At 39.6% G+C, this 14,231-nt stretch overlaps 1 protein-coding gene across 2 annotated transcripts in view; it reads right to left on the bottom strand.

Moving 5' to 3' along the window:
- Positions 1–1,159: 1,159 nt before the first annotated feature.
- Positions 1,160–14,231, bottom strand: part of ADCY2 (adenylate cyclase 2) — a 268,653-nt gene continuing 255,581 nt past the window's right edge. For both annotated transcript variants that reach the window (XM_086609061.1, XM_086609062.1), the window contains 5 exons: positions 10,051–10,197; positions 8,825–8,932; positions 6,615–6,729; positions 2,591–2,715; positions 1,160–1,312 (listed from right to left, as the gene is read on the bottom strand). In XM_086609061.1, the coding sequence (XP_086465187.1) occupies positions 1,160–1,312; positions 2,591–2,715; positions 6,615–6,729; positions 8,825–8,932; positions 10,051–10,197 (648 nt within the window). The remainder of the gene's footprint in view (positions 1,313–2,590; positions 2,716–6,614; positions 6,730–8,824; positions 8,933–10,050; positions 10,198–14,231) is intronic.

Genomic DNA, 14,231 nt, shown 5'->3' with positions numbered 1-14,231 from the left:
TTTTTGTATCTTCCGCTCATACTCATGTCTTGATAAATTAGATGATTTTAAATATCCCATAAAATCCAGCATTGTAAAGGTGAAGTGAAAGGCATGCAAGGGCAAAAGAGGTTGTCAAAGTGCAAAACAAACAAAACATTTCTTCTCTTATACAGCTTCTCCTAGTTTTTGTTTAAGCATTGCGGGCCAGTTGCAAAGTAACACTACTGCTGTTTCCAGTATCGCCCACTTCACTTGTGTTTATGGATTTGAGGCAAGTCTCCTGTATCACCTAGGGAGTAAATGACTGCAAAGTGCCTAGGATGCCACACAAGACTGAAGGCAATAGAGATGATTCAAGTTCTGAAGGCAACGGCAAATCTAGCAGATATTATTGACCGAGGCTATTGAGACAGCTGGCCAGAGCCTGCCTCGATGTCTAACTGCTGAATAAAAAGCAGCAGCAGCAGCAGCAGAGGACGCGCAGGTTTGAAGCGACAGAAGCCATGGAAGGAAGCAAAACTAAGAGACAGCAACAGTAAAACAAAGTACATATAAACCTTTAATGAATTAACCTTACAAAAGACAATAGCTTCAAAACATTTGACACGTTTGTACAAAACTATTCCAGCATTGTTAGTTCTCTCCTCAGAAAGAATGCCAGCAAGCCACCCAACGTGTCCCTGGCTATGAGATGCAACTGGTGATCACATCCAAATCATATGTGGACAGAGTAAACTTATTTACAAATACTGTATACTTTAATACCAGATTAGTGGATGCTATTGGGGAGCGATTGTATTTTCCAGAAAACACCATGCATCAGAAAATAGTATGCACCCCTAGCTTTATTGCCTTTTTTCCCACATTTGTCACTAACACCTCTTTTCAGTCCTTTCAGGATGAGTTATCTCATTGTAATTCCTATTCCTTCTTTTCTTGACTTTGAATAACAGTGCAAGTAGCAGTACAATCTTCCAGTCCTATAGCGTACATTGCAACTGTCCTTGAACATAGGAAATCAAGGTGCAAAATGATGGCTCATGGGACTATTCTGCAGCCATATTAAAATAAGTGCCACATACCAGAAAATAGCACGCATGTTAAGGGCCAAAATGTAGTTAAAAAGTGCGTGATACTTTCCTGAAAATATGGTACTGATGACACGTACAAGCATTCTTCAAGACGCCACGTTCCCTTGTGAAAGGGATCTTGTCATTTCAGTATGTACAAAGTATGTCTTCAGTTCTCCTTTTCCTTTTACATTTATTATTCCTCTGCAAGTGCTCATGTACCCCAGTGTCTGCAGGACGTTGTTTGTCTCCTCTGTAACCTGTAATGATTCAGCAATACAATCAGTGTTGATAACAGAGGAAAGCCGAATCTTACTCCAGAGCGTGAAGAGAGCCCATGTTCTGACCAATTATACGGGTTTTGCTATAAGGCTTTAAGGGTCTCAAGTGAGGTTTGAGCACCCGAGCTTCTAAACAGTCTGTTGCTGGATGCCAATTCTAATCACATCAAGTATCAAATTGGGTATAACCATTTCTTTACCAAATAGGGGACTCGTAGATACACAGATGGCACTAGGGGCAATGCTCTTCCTCATAACAGCATTTTTCTCAACTTCAGGAGCTGCTTTTCATTTCAGCAGACCCAAGCTTCCCTGTTTGTTTTTTTTTTTCAAATGCTAAGGCTGTGTGAATGAAGTGATAGCAAGACATTAACATCATCTGTCACAACTGCTGTTGCCAGTTTCTCCCACAACTGGCAGTGAACTGAACTTTAGGCAGCTCTGCCATTTTAGGTGAAAGTCCACAAGGACAGAGGTTGTTCAACAGCATCAGCTGTTGACTGCGTTTCTTTGTGAAGCAAGCAACTGTTTGTAGATGCCATTGCTTTGACATCCCTTCTGTTTTCAATTTTGACCAACAGCAGGTTACTTTTCCATTAGTTCTGAAAAGTCTCAGTCAATAGATTTGGAGTGCTCTCAATCACATGCTGGGATCCCAAAGTGCCAGGCAGCATGCTGGCAGATACTTAAAATGTGATCCCTGACTATGGAATCACTGGAAATTTAGTGAATTGAAGGTCTTTTCTATACCGGTGTATCTATAATCTATAAAATAATAATCTATACAGATTATTAATCAGCATGGTTCATTAAATGCGAAGTTTCATGATTGTTTTATGGATTTAACTTGATGTACAGCAGTTATGGCCATTTCCTTTATTTAGAAATAATTAACATCAGGAATGCCCTTCAGAAATAAGGTAGCTATTATTTTATGAGTTTAGAAATCCACAGAATAGAAATGTGATTTCCCTCAAATCCTCTCTTAATCTAGGCAATCCCTGACTTCCTCCACTGTATTCCTCTGTAGGGTCAACACAAAGTTTTGATTCTCCTCCCATTTTCTTTTAATTCTTTACTTTCCTGCCCAAGGTCTAATTCTTTTGAAATGTACAGATACAGCTGGTACGTATTTTTTTTTTCTGTAGGCATCCTTAGCTCCAAAATACAGACTTGTTTAGTGTACCAATATATGATGTTTTTTAAGCACCAAACTCAAAAGATTAACATAAATACTAGCCCAAAACCAAGACTTACCTGTATTTTATCTAAGACACCAGTGCTGTCCATCCTGCTGGCCACATTTACTGTATTGCCCCAGATATCATATTGTGGTTTTTGAGCTCCAATTACTCCAGCTATTACGGGTCCATGATTGATACCTAGAAAACATCAGAACTTAACATTAAAAAAGAAGATCCACCAAACAAGGACACACAGTGCATCTGGTAACATACCAACTCAGTGAACATGGTATTTGGCCCATGCTGAACAGTGAGTATAGCAACCAACAGTCGGTTCACAACTGTGTTATTAACCATTTACAGCAGGAGGATGTTACTTATAAAAATGCCAAAAGTTTGTTCATCTAACTTTAGTTTTACAGCTCCCTTCCATCCAGAGTAAATTTGATATTTTCAACCATTAGTATACTAATAATCTGCTACTGCCTTTCTCAGATAGCATGTGGAACACACTGTGGGAGAGCAGCAGCTTCTGGGAAAAGAAGAAATACAATAGTTTCATTTCCACTTGTAGTGAAAAGAGCTTCTCCTCTCTGCAATAGTTGATGGCCAAATCAAATGACTTTTACAGTATTCTTTGCTTCTTACATGTAGAATAAACTAATGCAAATGAGCTGGAATGATTTGAAGCCTTGTTCTGAAAACTGGATTGCCCACAGAATGGTCCTAAACAACTGCAATATAAATACATGTATCCAAATAATTTGATTAACCATGAAGCAAGAGTAACAAACTCCTAGCTCTGAAATGCACACTCTAAGAGTGCAGAACAACACAGTATAGTCTCTCATCAGACTCTGGGCATTTTTTATCCTGCAGTCAGTTTGTATCCTATGTTACATTTGTAAAGAGAGTGAGTTGTACTCTGCTAATAGGGAAGGAAAGCAGGAGGAAAAATCCAAAGCACTAGTGTTAACCAGTGTCAAATATGCTATAATTGTAACTATACATACCGATGAGCAGGAAAGCCAACTTAGACCTAGTGAGAAACAAACCCTGGACAAGTGAGTAGTTCAGATTTCTAAAATTATCTCCACGTCAGTGGATCGTAACTGATTCTATTAATTCCTTGACAGAAACCATGTCTAGGGATATATCTGCACAGCAAAATGAAAGTGTGATTGTAGCATGGGGAGGGATCTCAGAGCTGGCTCATGTAGTACATAGAGTGGCTCATATATAACATGGCACCGTGGGCTAGCAACCAGGCTATAAGCCCATCTGGAAACCCTGGAAAAAATGACTGTAGCAGTTGAATCTAGAAGATTGGGGAAATATGCAAACCCCAATGGATACCAGATAGAACCTGATAAATATTTATCCAAACGCTTGGGATTAAATGCACAAAGGGACTCAGGCCTTGCAACACTGCATTAACACCCAAATCATGGGTGTGTCTTTCTGTCTCATGACATCCAATGCACAGAAGGCATCAGGGATCTGAGAGTGGAATCCACAAAAGCCATTTGCTGAGTAGCCCAGGCTGGCTAGTGGGGAATACTGAAGAGATGTGTGTGGCATATGCTCTGCCTGCCATGGTCCAAAAATTAGGGCAGTGCGGTGAGACTTTCCTACAAAATACAATGGGCAGGAATTGACTTTTATTTAACCTCCTTCCTGAACCACCACTACTGATGGTTTCAGTAATACCTCAGGGGCTGGAGAGTCAGCTTTAGATCCTGCCTCCTTTGAGGAGAATTCTCTTAGGAATGTGTTTTGGTTACTCAGCCATTCTGGGGTGTGCTGCTCTACGTCACTGCTGCTAGTGTGGGTCTCCTTCACATGACACACATGAATGTTTGTTGGGGCAAGGCTGGAAGAGTAGTACTCTCAGTCCAGGTGAATGGTCTAACAGAGGGCGATACTGTCTGTTTCTTTCTCTTGTAGCCAAAGTGGCATTTAATTATTCCAGGAAAAGGCAAATACTGTTCAGTAAATACTGCTCAGCAGGACAGACAGAGAATATCTCATTCCTAGGTATCCTACAGCCTGGGCTCACTGTGTTCTCCAAGGAACAGAGATCCCCATGTTTGAGCAGCCTCAGCCAATAGCAAGAACCAAATTAAGTTCACCTGAAACACAGACAAATGTTCTAACCATGAAGCTATACGGAAAACCACATGTGAGCCTCTATTCTGTTCTGAAAAAGAAAGCAGTACCTGTGCAAAACTTGCTGCAAAAGCACATCTGAGCTTGTCTAACAAATCAAGCACCTTAGCTAACAGAAGGGGAGGAACGCCCTGAAATAAAATCTAGGTGCTCCCCTCTCTTGCCTGACAACGTTGGGGTGGGCTCTGTACCTCCTAAGGCACAACTAGTGTTTCAGGCACACACAGAAAATGAAGGTTGAAAGCTGAGACCTCTAGTGAGTTGCAACAATTCTGGCGTTAGGGGCTGGCTGAGGAAGGTTTTTACAAATGGCAGTTTGGGCTTAAATCCTTACAGCGGGGACTACGTCAGAGGTAGATGCTCAAATGTTTCTGTGGCTCTGTTATGTATATCAGACGCTTTCATGGTCAGGTGGTGGTGGGAAGTGGAGAAGAAGTGAAGATGAGAATTGAAGATCTCAGAGGTGCCTATACTGGATTAAGGTGGCAAAAGTGCCAGTTTGGGGCCTGTGTCTCTTTGTAGATTTAATCATTCCTCATTTAATGAAGAAAAGGAGTCTGACTTCTCTGGAACCTATAGCAAACACCTTAAATCACAAGCAGGTATCTTTTTTTTTTTTCCCCCTAGAAAGTTTGCTTCATGATGCCTACTTTAAAGGAGTCAGCATTGCTTTGATCAGTTTGCAGATTTAGCCCCGACACTCAGCAGCTCTTTATCTGTACTGACACTGCTGGTACAAGTATGTTTGCAAGTATGTGGCATGTGTCATCTACGGCAAGAAGAGAACTTCTACTCTGTACAGAAATATGATATCTCTGTACGTTTCTTCTAAACCCATCAGGTTCTGTGACACTTTGAGAAGGGAGCGTACTTCATACTTGCTTTGCCATTTTTTAACTCTAGCAAGGAGCTCAAAACCTACTGGCAAAGGAGTGCTCTCAGGAACACACGAATATTTCAAGTGAGAAGAGAGCAGGTTTTGCCAGTGGGTGGCACTGTGAAATAAACATGAGAGGAGAAGCCAAAAGGAAAAAGCAAGCGGCACAATAAGAAAGAGACAAGACAGGAGAATAACTGTTGGAAATCAAATACTTCTGACATGTTTACAAGATTTATGGGTTTCCAGTATTTATTTACTGCTTTCATTTCACACTTTCCAAGTTACATATTGCATTGTAAAACTGCTGTGTGCTGCTATCAGGAAATAAACATTTTGGAACATATGGTTCTTGACCAGCTCTGAATTCATTTATTTCATCATGCTTCCCATGGCTTACTGCAGCTGCCTATTTCTTTTTTCAAATACCATGATGCACAAGTAGAAGCATTAGCATCTGAAATATAAGGGATACACCTTTCAAATATAAACAAGTAGTCATCTTTACTCTTATTTGTCAATAACCACAGAATAACAAAGAAGAGAAACATCTTCCTTCGTCTAACACTGGGAAGGAAAGGGTGCATTTTTGCATGCTTGCTTGAGTTTAGTACATCTGAAATATTTCGAACTCCAGCCTCACTGGCCTCTTATAGCTCTCATCCTCCAAAACCATTTCTATGGTTTTGTATGTCTAGAGTCTTCTTGCGTCCTTTGGTATTCACAAGCTTGAAACATTTATGCCGTTAACAACCTCTAGAATAACTATTCTCGAGTTACCATAAAAAAATTCAGAGCCATGGGAACGTATTTTTCAACTGTTTTTTACTTAGGGGTACTGCGCTTTTCTGAGTCTTGCCTTGAAACACTCCTACAGCAGCTGTGGTTAGCGGGCAATACCACGTAAGCTGCCTTTAAACAGGGCACAGATGGTGTTACTTACTTTCAGGGCCCTTTTGGTCAGCTCTACTAACACTTTAATCAGCAGGTACATCACACTGAATTCTCCCCCTCCTGCATGATATTCTTGTAAAAACCCTGTGATACATACCTACTCGTAACTTGAAGTCATTGAATGAGTGCTTGTTTATGACATCCAGTTTCGCCACCAAGGCAAATGCGAACTCCACCATAGTTCCTATGTGCATATACTGTCGTTCAGGTTCCTGAATTTGAACAGCCAAGCAAACAGAATAAAATAATTTTCCTTAGCCTTAGTTGCTGTGAGAATACAACCAAAATATGCTGAACACTTGAAAGCAATTAAACCCTTAGGGATGTCCTAATGCCAGCAGGCAGCAGAAGAAAAGGAATGTAGAAGATGGTGCCCTGTCCAGCATCAGTTAGATCAAACAATGGCCAATAGATCAGGATGCATTTTACTTACACAGTCAGGCAGTCTAGAGATGATAGATCCAAAACATGTCTAATCTAACGTTTTGATTGTCAAACAGCTGATAAGCTGTTATCTAATCTCACAGGCACTCAGTGTCTATGTGTGCCTAGGACTTGCTCATTAATTTTCTCTAAGTGTCTGCTTCTATTTTATGCCCTTTAATAATAAATGATGCTTGTGGACAGCCCCAGAGAGACTCTTCCCTCTCACTGTTGCACAGTTCAGCACCCCAGGTAATGCTTAAGCTCTAGTGAAATTCACAGTTTTAAGAGTTCCTCCACTGATCTCATCTGGTAGATAAGCAAGCACCTCCGAGAACATCTAATAGGCCTGGAAATGAATAAAATACAAGAGGAAGAGAGGAAGAAGGCAATCCATGCTCTGTCCCCCAGTTTACTAGCTTAGAGCTTATACCACTTAAAAAGGCTATAGACTTAATGTCTCCTCATATATCAACACTGTAGTATAATTACTAAGTACTGGTTTGAGTCCCCTCAGGCTGAGGAGAAAATTGATTTTAGGGCTCCCACAGCCCAGAGTAGGACCTTGACAAGATAATGATTTCATAAGAGATGGACTCACTGATGTCTATGAGAAATGACTGAACCTTCCTCATATAAAGTGACAGAGGAGATGGACAGATGACAACTCCGGGAGATGATTCATAGAGTAGACACAACAGCCTAGGTGGGACAGTAGTGGTGCTTGCCATAGCAGCTGTTCAGATGAATAAAGCCTGTTTCCTTTGGAGTTCACTTCTAGCTAAGACAGATGGTTTCCTGTTCAGTTGATGTATTCAGTCCCCCTCCTTAGGCACTTAGTCTTCCTTGGGTCCTTGTTTTAAGCTGAGGGCTGTTCCCAGAAGTATGCCTAGTAGTCAGTCACTGCCACACTAGGTGCTGCAGTATCTGTGGATCTTTGGGTGTCTGGAATGAAGGCTGCTGAGTTTTGGTGGACCTCCTTTGAAAACGTATACTAAATCACCAAAGGAACACTAAAACTTGCATCTCTCGATTCACAGTTTGTGGAAATATCTCAAATGATAAAATTCTTCCTGTGCACACACTAGTTGTGATTAGTTGTGACTGAGAGATCCTCTGTGTCTGCTCATCTCCAATCTACAGTTCTGCGTTTCCTTCATCCCCTTCACCTCCATGTATTAAATGTCAGAGCTGATTTAAAATAATACTTTTTTTTTGTCCTCAGGATCCTTAAGGTCTATAGTTCAGGTCTTAATTGCTTCTGTCTAGAAGGAATATGAGTTTGGCAAGAACACATTAATCCTTAGCAGAGAATGTGTTGATTCATAATTGCTGTCTCTCTGTTGCTAACCTGTAGTACTCTAAAGATCATGGCAAAAGCAACGTTTTTGCTGAAAAGTTATGAATTGCTTCTCTGAACTTCATTTCTAGTGAGTGCAGTTCCCAGTCCTACCCTATTAAGTAAACCAGAAACAAAGAAACACGTTCTCAGTGCTGAGCTTGAGGGTTCTGTACGTGTATGGTTAATACGGCTACTCAGCCCTCCCAGCTTACAATGGAAAACAGTCATTCTTGCAGTCTTTTGTACACTCTATAAATCCAGTTCTGCTGTAGCATGTAGCAATAAAACGCTGTGTTGTATTTAGAGTAGAAGGCCTATTTGAGACTTTGCAAATACAGAGGTGGCATTTTCAAACTGGAATGTGAATAACAGTAATTCACAGAGACTGCTAAACAAAAGTATACACCTGTCCAGTACAATACAATCTACCTTAATATGAAAAAACTAGGCCACAACATTATACATAACCTGTGGTTTGATGAACAGAATTTTAGCCTTCATTTGAACATGTTTTTTATTAAGCAAGAACCTTTCTCATGTACCTGGCACTGTTCTTGGCTGGGTGTAGCACTCAGTCCTGTTGCTGCCATGTAAGTGCTTCCAATGGTCTTTATCTTTTCAACTCCACTGAACTTTGGCTTTGACAATAACTGTAAAACAAGGATAGTTATTCAGTAGAGCCTTGTTGCTCTAACAGCATTGTTACTCTAACAGCATTCAGAGCATCAATACTTGGAACAGACTCTTAATAGACAAAAAATGACTTCACAAATATACGCAAGTTGAAGGACTTAAGGATGGATAAAACAACGGTTACAGCCTCCAAGGAAAGGGAATTTGTGTCTGCTAAAATACCTTTTTATTTTAAAGGGACTAAATTATTAGCAATGAGAATAAATTCCACCTTATTGTACATACAGATCTTAAAAGGTCTGTAGACTTTGGTATTGGAACTGAGTCACCATGTAAGCCAACAGTTAAAGCTTTAGGCAGCTTTCTGGAAGGCAGCATCTTTCCCATGCCAATGGGACAGCCCATGCCAATGGGACTAAAACCCAAGGGTTTTAGTTCATTTTCCAGGTTGTTTTGAACATCAAAATGTTCTCCAAATGGGTTTGCAGCTAAAATACCCTTTACTGCTGCAGATCCCCAAATCTAGACTGTGCTCTCTCATGACATAATCTTAACGTATTTTTCTAGTATCTTCATCACTAATAACTTTAAGACAAATATCGTTCTCAGTGAGACCTTTACAGCTGCCTTTTCACAATCAATCTGTAGAAAAACTCTGTACTTGCTTGTAACTTCAGAGAATGGAATACTAAAACTCATACAATCCTTTGAGTCGCTCATGTATCAACTGATAATGCTCTGTATAACGAGACCAAAGCTGCATCATTTTAGGGGACACAGATTTACGTACCTGACTTCAGGCACTAGTATTTAGAAACTGTAGCTAATATATGGCATGTAATATAACTGCCTCATGAACTGCAGCTTTTGCAGGGCAAAAATTTCTCCATCAGATATGCACATAGGATTATCATTATAGCTAATCAAAAGCAATTGAGTATGATGCCAGATCAGTATCTGATTTATCCCAAATAAATTTATTTTTCCTTTAATACTCCCTGTAAGTAAATTCCACATGACTAGGCACACAAAAGCTCTTTTCTGACTGCTCTTCCACTCTCCAAGTATGTTTGCTTACTGTTGCATACCCTGGGTTATTAGAAACCATAGGTTGATTGTTGTTAGAAGTACCTACATCATCGAAGTCAGCAATGATCTCATTTAGCAGCCTGAGACATTCCAAGCCTTCCTTATTTACATCAGATTCTGTGTAAAATTCCTTGAAATCCGGAACAGAGGCAAACATTACACAGACGCAGTCATATGACTGATGATACAGATCCTGTCCAAAAGAAAGCAGAACAGAAAAAAAAAAAATCTATCATACTCAGCTCTAAATAAAAGTCTCCCTATTGATATGCAATGTCCTGATTCTGGAATGCCTTAAGATAGTGGTTGGGTATTTTTTGCATTTAGTTGCATTCATTAGTTTTACATGGTATATAAACCTGTTTGTTAAAGAGACTCAACATATATGGCTGAAAATATTTTAGTGATTCAAAGTTACCTTTCTTTGCTCCTGAACATTAACTCCGTGAACATAAAATGTTCACTAATTCATTAGACAAAGCCCATTCTCTGAGGCTTCTCATGTAGAGAATTTGGTCTGGCTTGCACAGCTGAAACTATATTTTGCAAAATAATCTCTAATTTATTATTAGGTGTTTGTGTTATTGTAATTACTAGCAAACTGGACCAAAATCACAAACCCAATGCACTACAAATGCCTAATCCAACACAATCCTGATAGTTCTCAACCTAAAATGACAAGATGCCTAATAGGACAAAATAACTGTAATTTATTTTCCATATCAAGGAGCTGAGGCAAAGGGAAAGAAATCACCTAAGCTAAAAACTTATCTATGTCAGATGCTCTACTGCCTTTTGTGACCACCGAAATGAGAGCACTTCGGCTCCACAGGAAGATTCCGGTGCTAAAAATTACCACACCACACCCCCCCTTCGGTCTCCTCTCCACTACCCTTGAACATTAGAATATCTCCTCTTTCAGAGTAAATTCACATCCTGAAAAAAACAGAAATATTAAATAATATTTATTAAACTAATACTTTAAAGAAAAATTAATATCTATACACAAAGGTAACCACAGCAATAAAACATGCTGTAAGCTACTACAAAGTCAAGCTTTTCAAGTTATTTGAGTAAAACAAGGATTTCAATGCTCATGTGAATAAGATGAATAGGATTTGTTCTGTGATTTCAGGAAGCATCAGATATTACTTCTCTTTTTACTTATGGAAGCTTTTTTTTTTTTTCAATTTCACAAGCAGTATGCTTCTTTTTGAAAGAATGTGGCATGTCTCTACACAGATGTGTACAGACAGTGAATCTCTATTAGTGATATATAAATGAAAAATTGCAGAACTATGGAAAATATGTTGACTGCCTCATCCCAGAAAAGATGTGAGGGAAGTTTCTGGGCAAACATGAAAACAATGGTGGACAGAGAGGAACACGAGCAGCTGGAGGAGGCAGATGATTTATTACTAGATTTTTCTGCCATTTATTTTCTAAAGATTCCATAACCACAGCATCACTGAAGCTCTACCATGCTGCTGTGCAGTGGGGATGGAATATATCATTACAATTCACCATTATTATTTATATTCTTAAAGCTGAGCCGATTGAAATTACCTATCTGTATCTGACGTTGGCTTACAGCCATATATACAAAATTAGTATCACTTTAAAGTGACCTGATTGTGCTCATGAAAAGCAACTGAACAAAACGTCCAAGCCGATGAGTTCACTGTCAGATCACTGCTACACTTCAAAGGAGTTACGGATCTCCATTGTCCTCTTTCCAAGAGAGTTTTTCATGAAGAACCAATATTCTGATAATACTTTTCTGCCATCAATTTTATCCACCTCCATGAACACCTGGTTAATAAATTTAATCCATATAATAACGTAATCAAATGGTGGGGAGAGGCAATCCCTCTGGATGGAAGACATAAACTGAATTTAGGTAATTTAAGCACCCGACTGAAGTATTTAATTTGAGAGCACAGTCATCCTATGTGTCCTATATTGTCAGTACAGCAGATGTGCCTATCTGGAAGGTTATTTTAATGTCAGATGGGCAGAATCACCTCAGATAGTGTTTTGCTCTCTCAGTCAGTTATGGAAAAAAGGCTAAAGAGTTAATTTTTCCTCATATAGACACTCAAGAGGAGTGCCTGAAACTATACAGGATGACTCTAACTCTAAGAAATTCAGAAGCTCAGGCCCAAAATGACCTCTCTTTGCTCCAGTCTTCCACTCTTAAAACCAGGTCCATTCTGTAATACTGCAGTGACCTATGCTGGCGGGTGGCTTGAGTATGTGTGCGCCTGGACTCGGTGCAGACATACTCAAACTAGCTTGAAATTAGTTAAGTGGAGTTGTAGAAGAAGAGTAACAGGTTCTACTCCTCAAATATTTAGCTTTTGCAGTTGGCATTTTGCTTCACATCTACGTACTTTAAATTTACTTCAGGCATGTCTACACTGAAGCTACAGTAACATTTGCATATAAATATACTCGAAAGTTAAGATCTGATGTGCTGAGTGCTCTTCATAGACAAGTTAGCAGAATAGGTACAGAGATGGCATTCTGTGGCTAACTCAGCTTTCCTTCTGTTTCCTCAAGTCACCTTCCCTGTAACTTGATTTCAATTTTGGGCGAAGGAATTCAGGCCACACACATGGTGCTGGTTATTACAAGAGGACTGCATCACAAATATAGGGCCCTGGTAATACACAAGGGGAAAGTTGCAGTGTTATATAAAAGACTAGAGGGAGACAGAAGAGTATTTATAGCAGAATGCAGATCATTAATACTCAAAACATGGATTACCACACATACTTTTGACAAAATAAACAAGTTGCATACATCTGTAATCAAATATTTAAAGAAAAAGTGTTTTTTTTTTTCACATTCCTACCAGCTGGAAAAATCCAGTAAGTTAATAGTATCGTTGTAATTAATACTAATACGCAATTCTATTGTCTTAGGGATTCTGTTTTTTAGTAAAAAAAAAGTTGTTTTAATTCACCAGATAAACATTAGATAGTAGCTGTTTTATTGTCTTTATTGAATCCTGCTGATTTTGCATCCTGAGAATGTAAAATGAGCCAGAATTACACTACTGCTGAGATACTGGTTGTGAAGTTTGTGAAACAGACAAAATCTAGGCACACAGGTGATACTGGGACAGTGTCATATCTGAAATAGTACATGGAAACTAATGCCACATAAAGGTTTTTATGAGAATATAACTTTGAGTCATAAAATACAAGTCTGTTAGGAGCTACAACTGTAGCTCTTCTTTCTAGCTACTTCTTTCTTTTCTACAGCTACTTCTTTCCCCCTTACAGGGAAAGAAGACCAACTATGCACTGCTGCAGGCATCTGATATTACTGAATAATATGAAGCAGAGAGGATAGAAGATGGATTCATTTTACCATCTCATAATATAGGAACCAGAAGATAAATAGAACATTTAAAAGTAGAATAAGGAAAAGTATTTTACATAAGAGACATAAAAATGCGTATTTCATTGCTATTCAACAACATGAAAGACGAGCTTAGAGAGTTAAAACCCTGGATGCTTATGTGAATAACAGAAAAATGCATAACTAGGAAGTGTATAAAATGCATCTGCAGAAGCAAAATATGCCCTTACGATTACAGGTAAAAGCAGAACGGTGAATAGCACATTAATCATAGAATCTTAGAATCATAGAATCACAGAATCATCTGGTTGGAAGAGACCTTCAAGATCATCGAGTCCAACCATTCACCCTGCACTGCCAGAGTCCCTAAACCATGTTGCTCAACACCAAATCTACATGGTTTTTAAACACCTCCAGGATGGGGACTCCACCACCTCCCTGGGCAGCCTGTTCCAATAGTTCACAACCCTCTCTGTAAAGAAATTTTTCCCGATATCTAACCTAAATTCCCCCTGGCGTAACTTGAGGCCATTCCCTCTCATCCTGTCATTCATAAAGTGGGAGAAGAGACCGACCCCCATCTCCCTACAACTTCCTTTCAAGTAATTGTAGAGAGTGATAACGTCCCCCCTGAGCCTCCTCTTCTCCAGACTAAACAGTCCCAGCTCCCTCAGCCACTCCTCATAGGACAAGTTTTCTAAACCCTTCACTAGTTTTGTTGCTCTTCTCTGAACCCGCTCCAGCACCTCAACATCCTTCTTGAAGTGAGGGGCCCAAAACTGGACACAGTACTCCAGGTGTGGCCTCACCAGTGCTGAGCACAGGGGGACAATCACTTCCCTGCTCCTGCTGGCCACA

This window comes from Tauraco erythrolophus, chromosome 3, assembly GCF_009769465.1.
Source record: "Tauraco erythrolophus isolate bTauEry1 chromosome 3, bTauEry1.pri, whole genome shotgun sequence".
Lineage (NCBI taxonomy): Eukaryota > Metazoa > Chordata > Aves > Musophagiformes > Musophagidae > Tauraco > Tauraco erythrolophus.
Note: the sequence above shows the minus strand (reverse complement) of the source record. Positions and strands in the feature narration are given on the sequence as shown.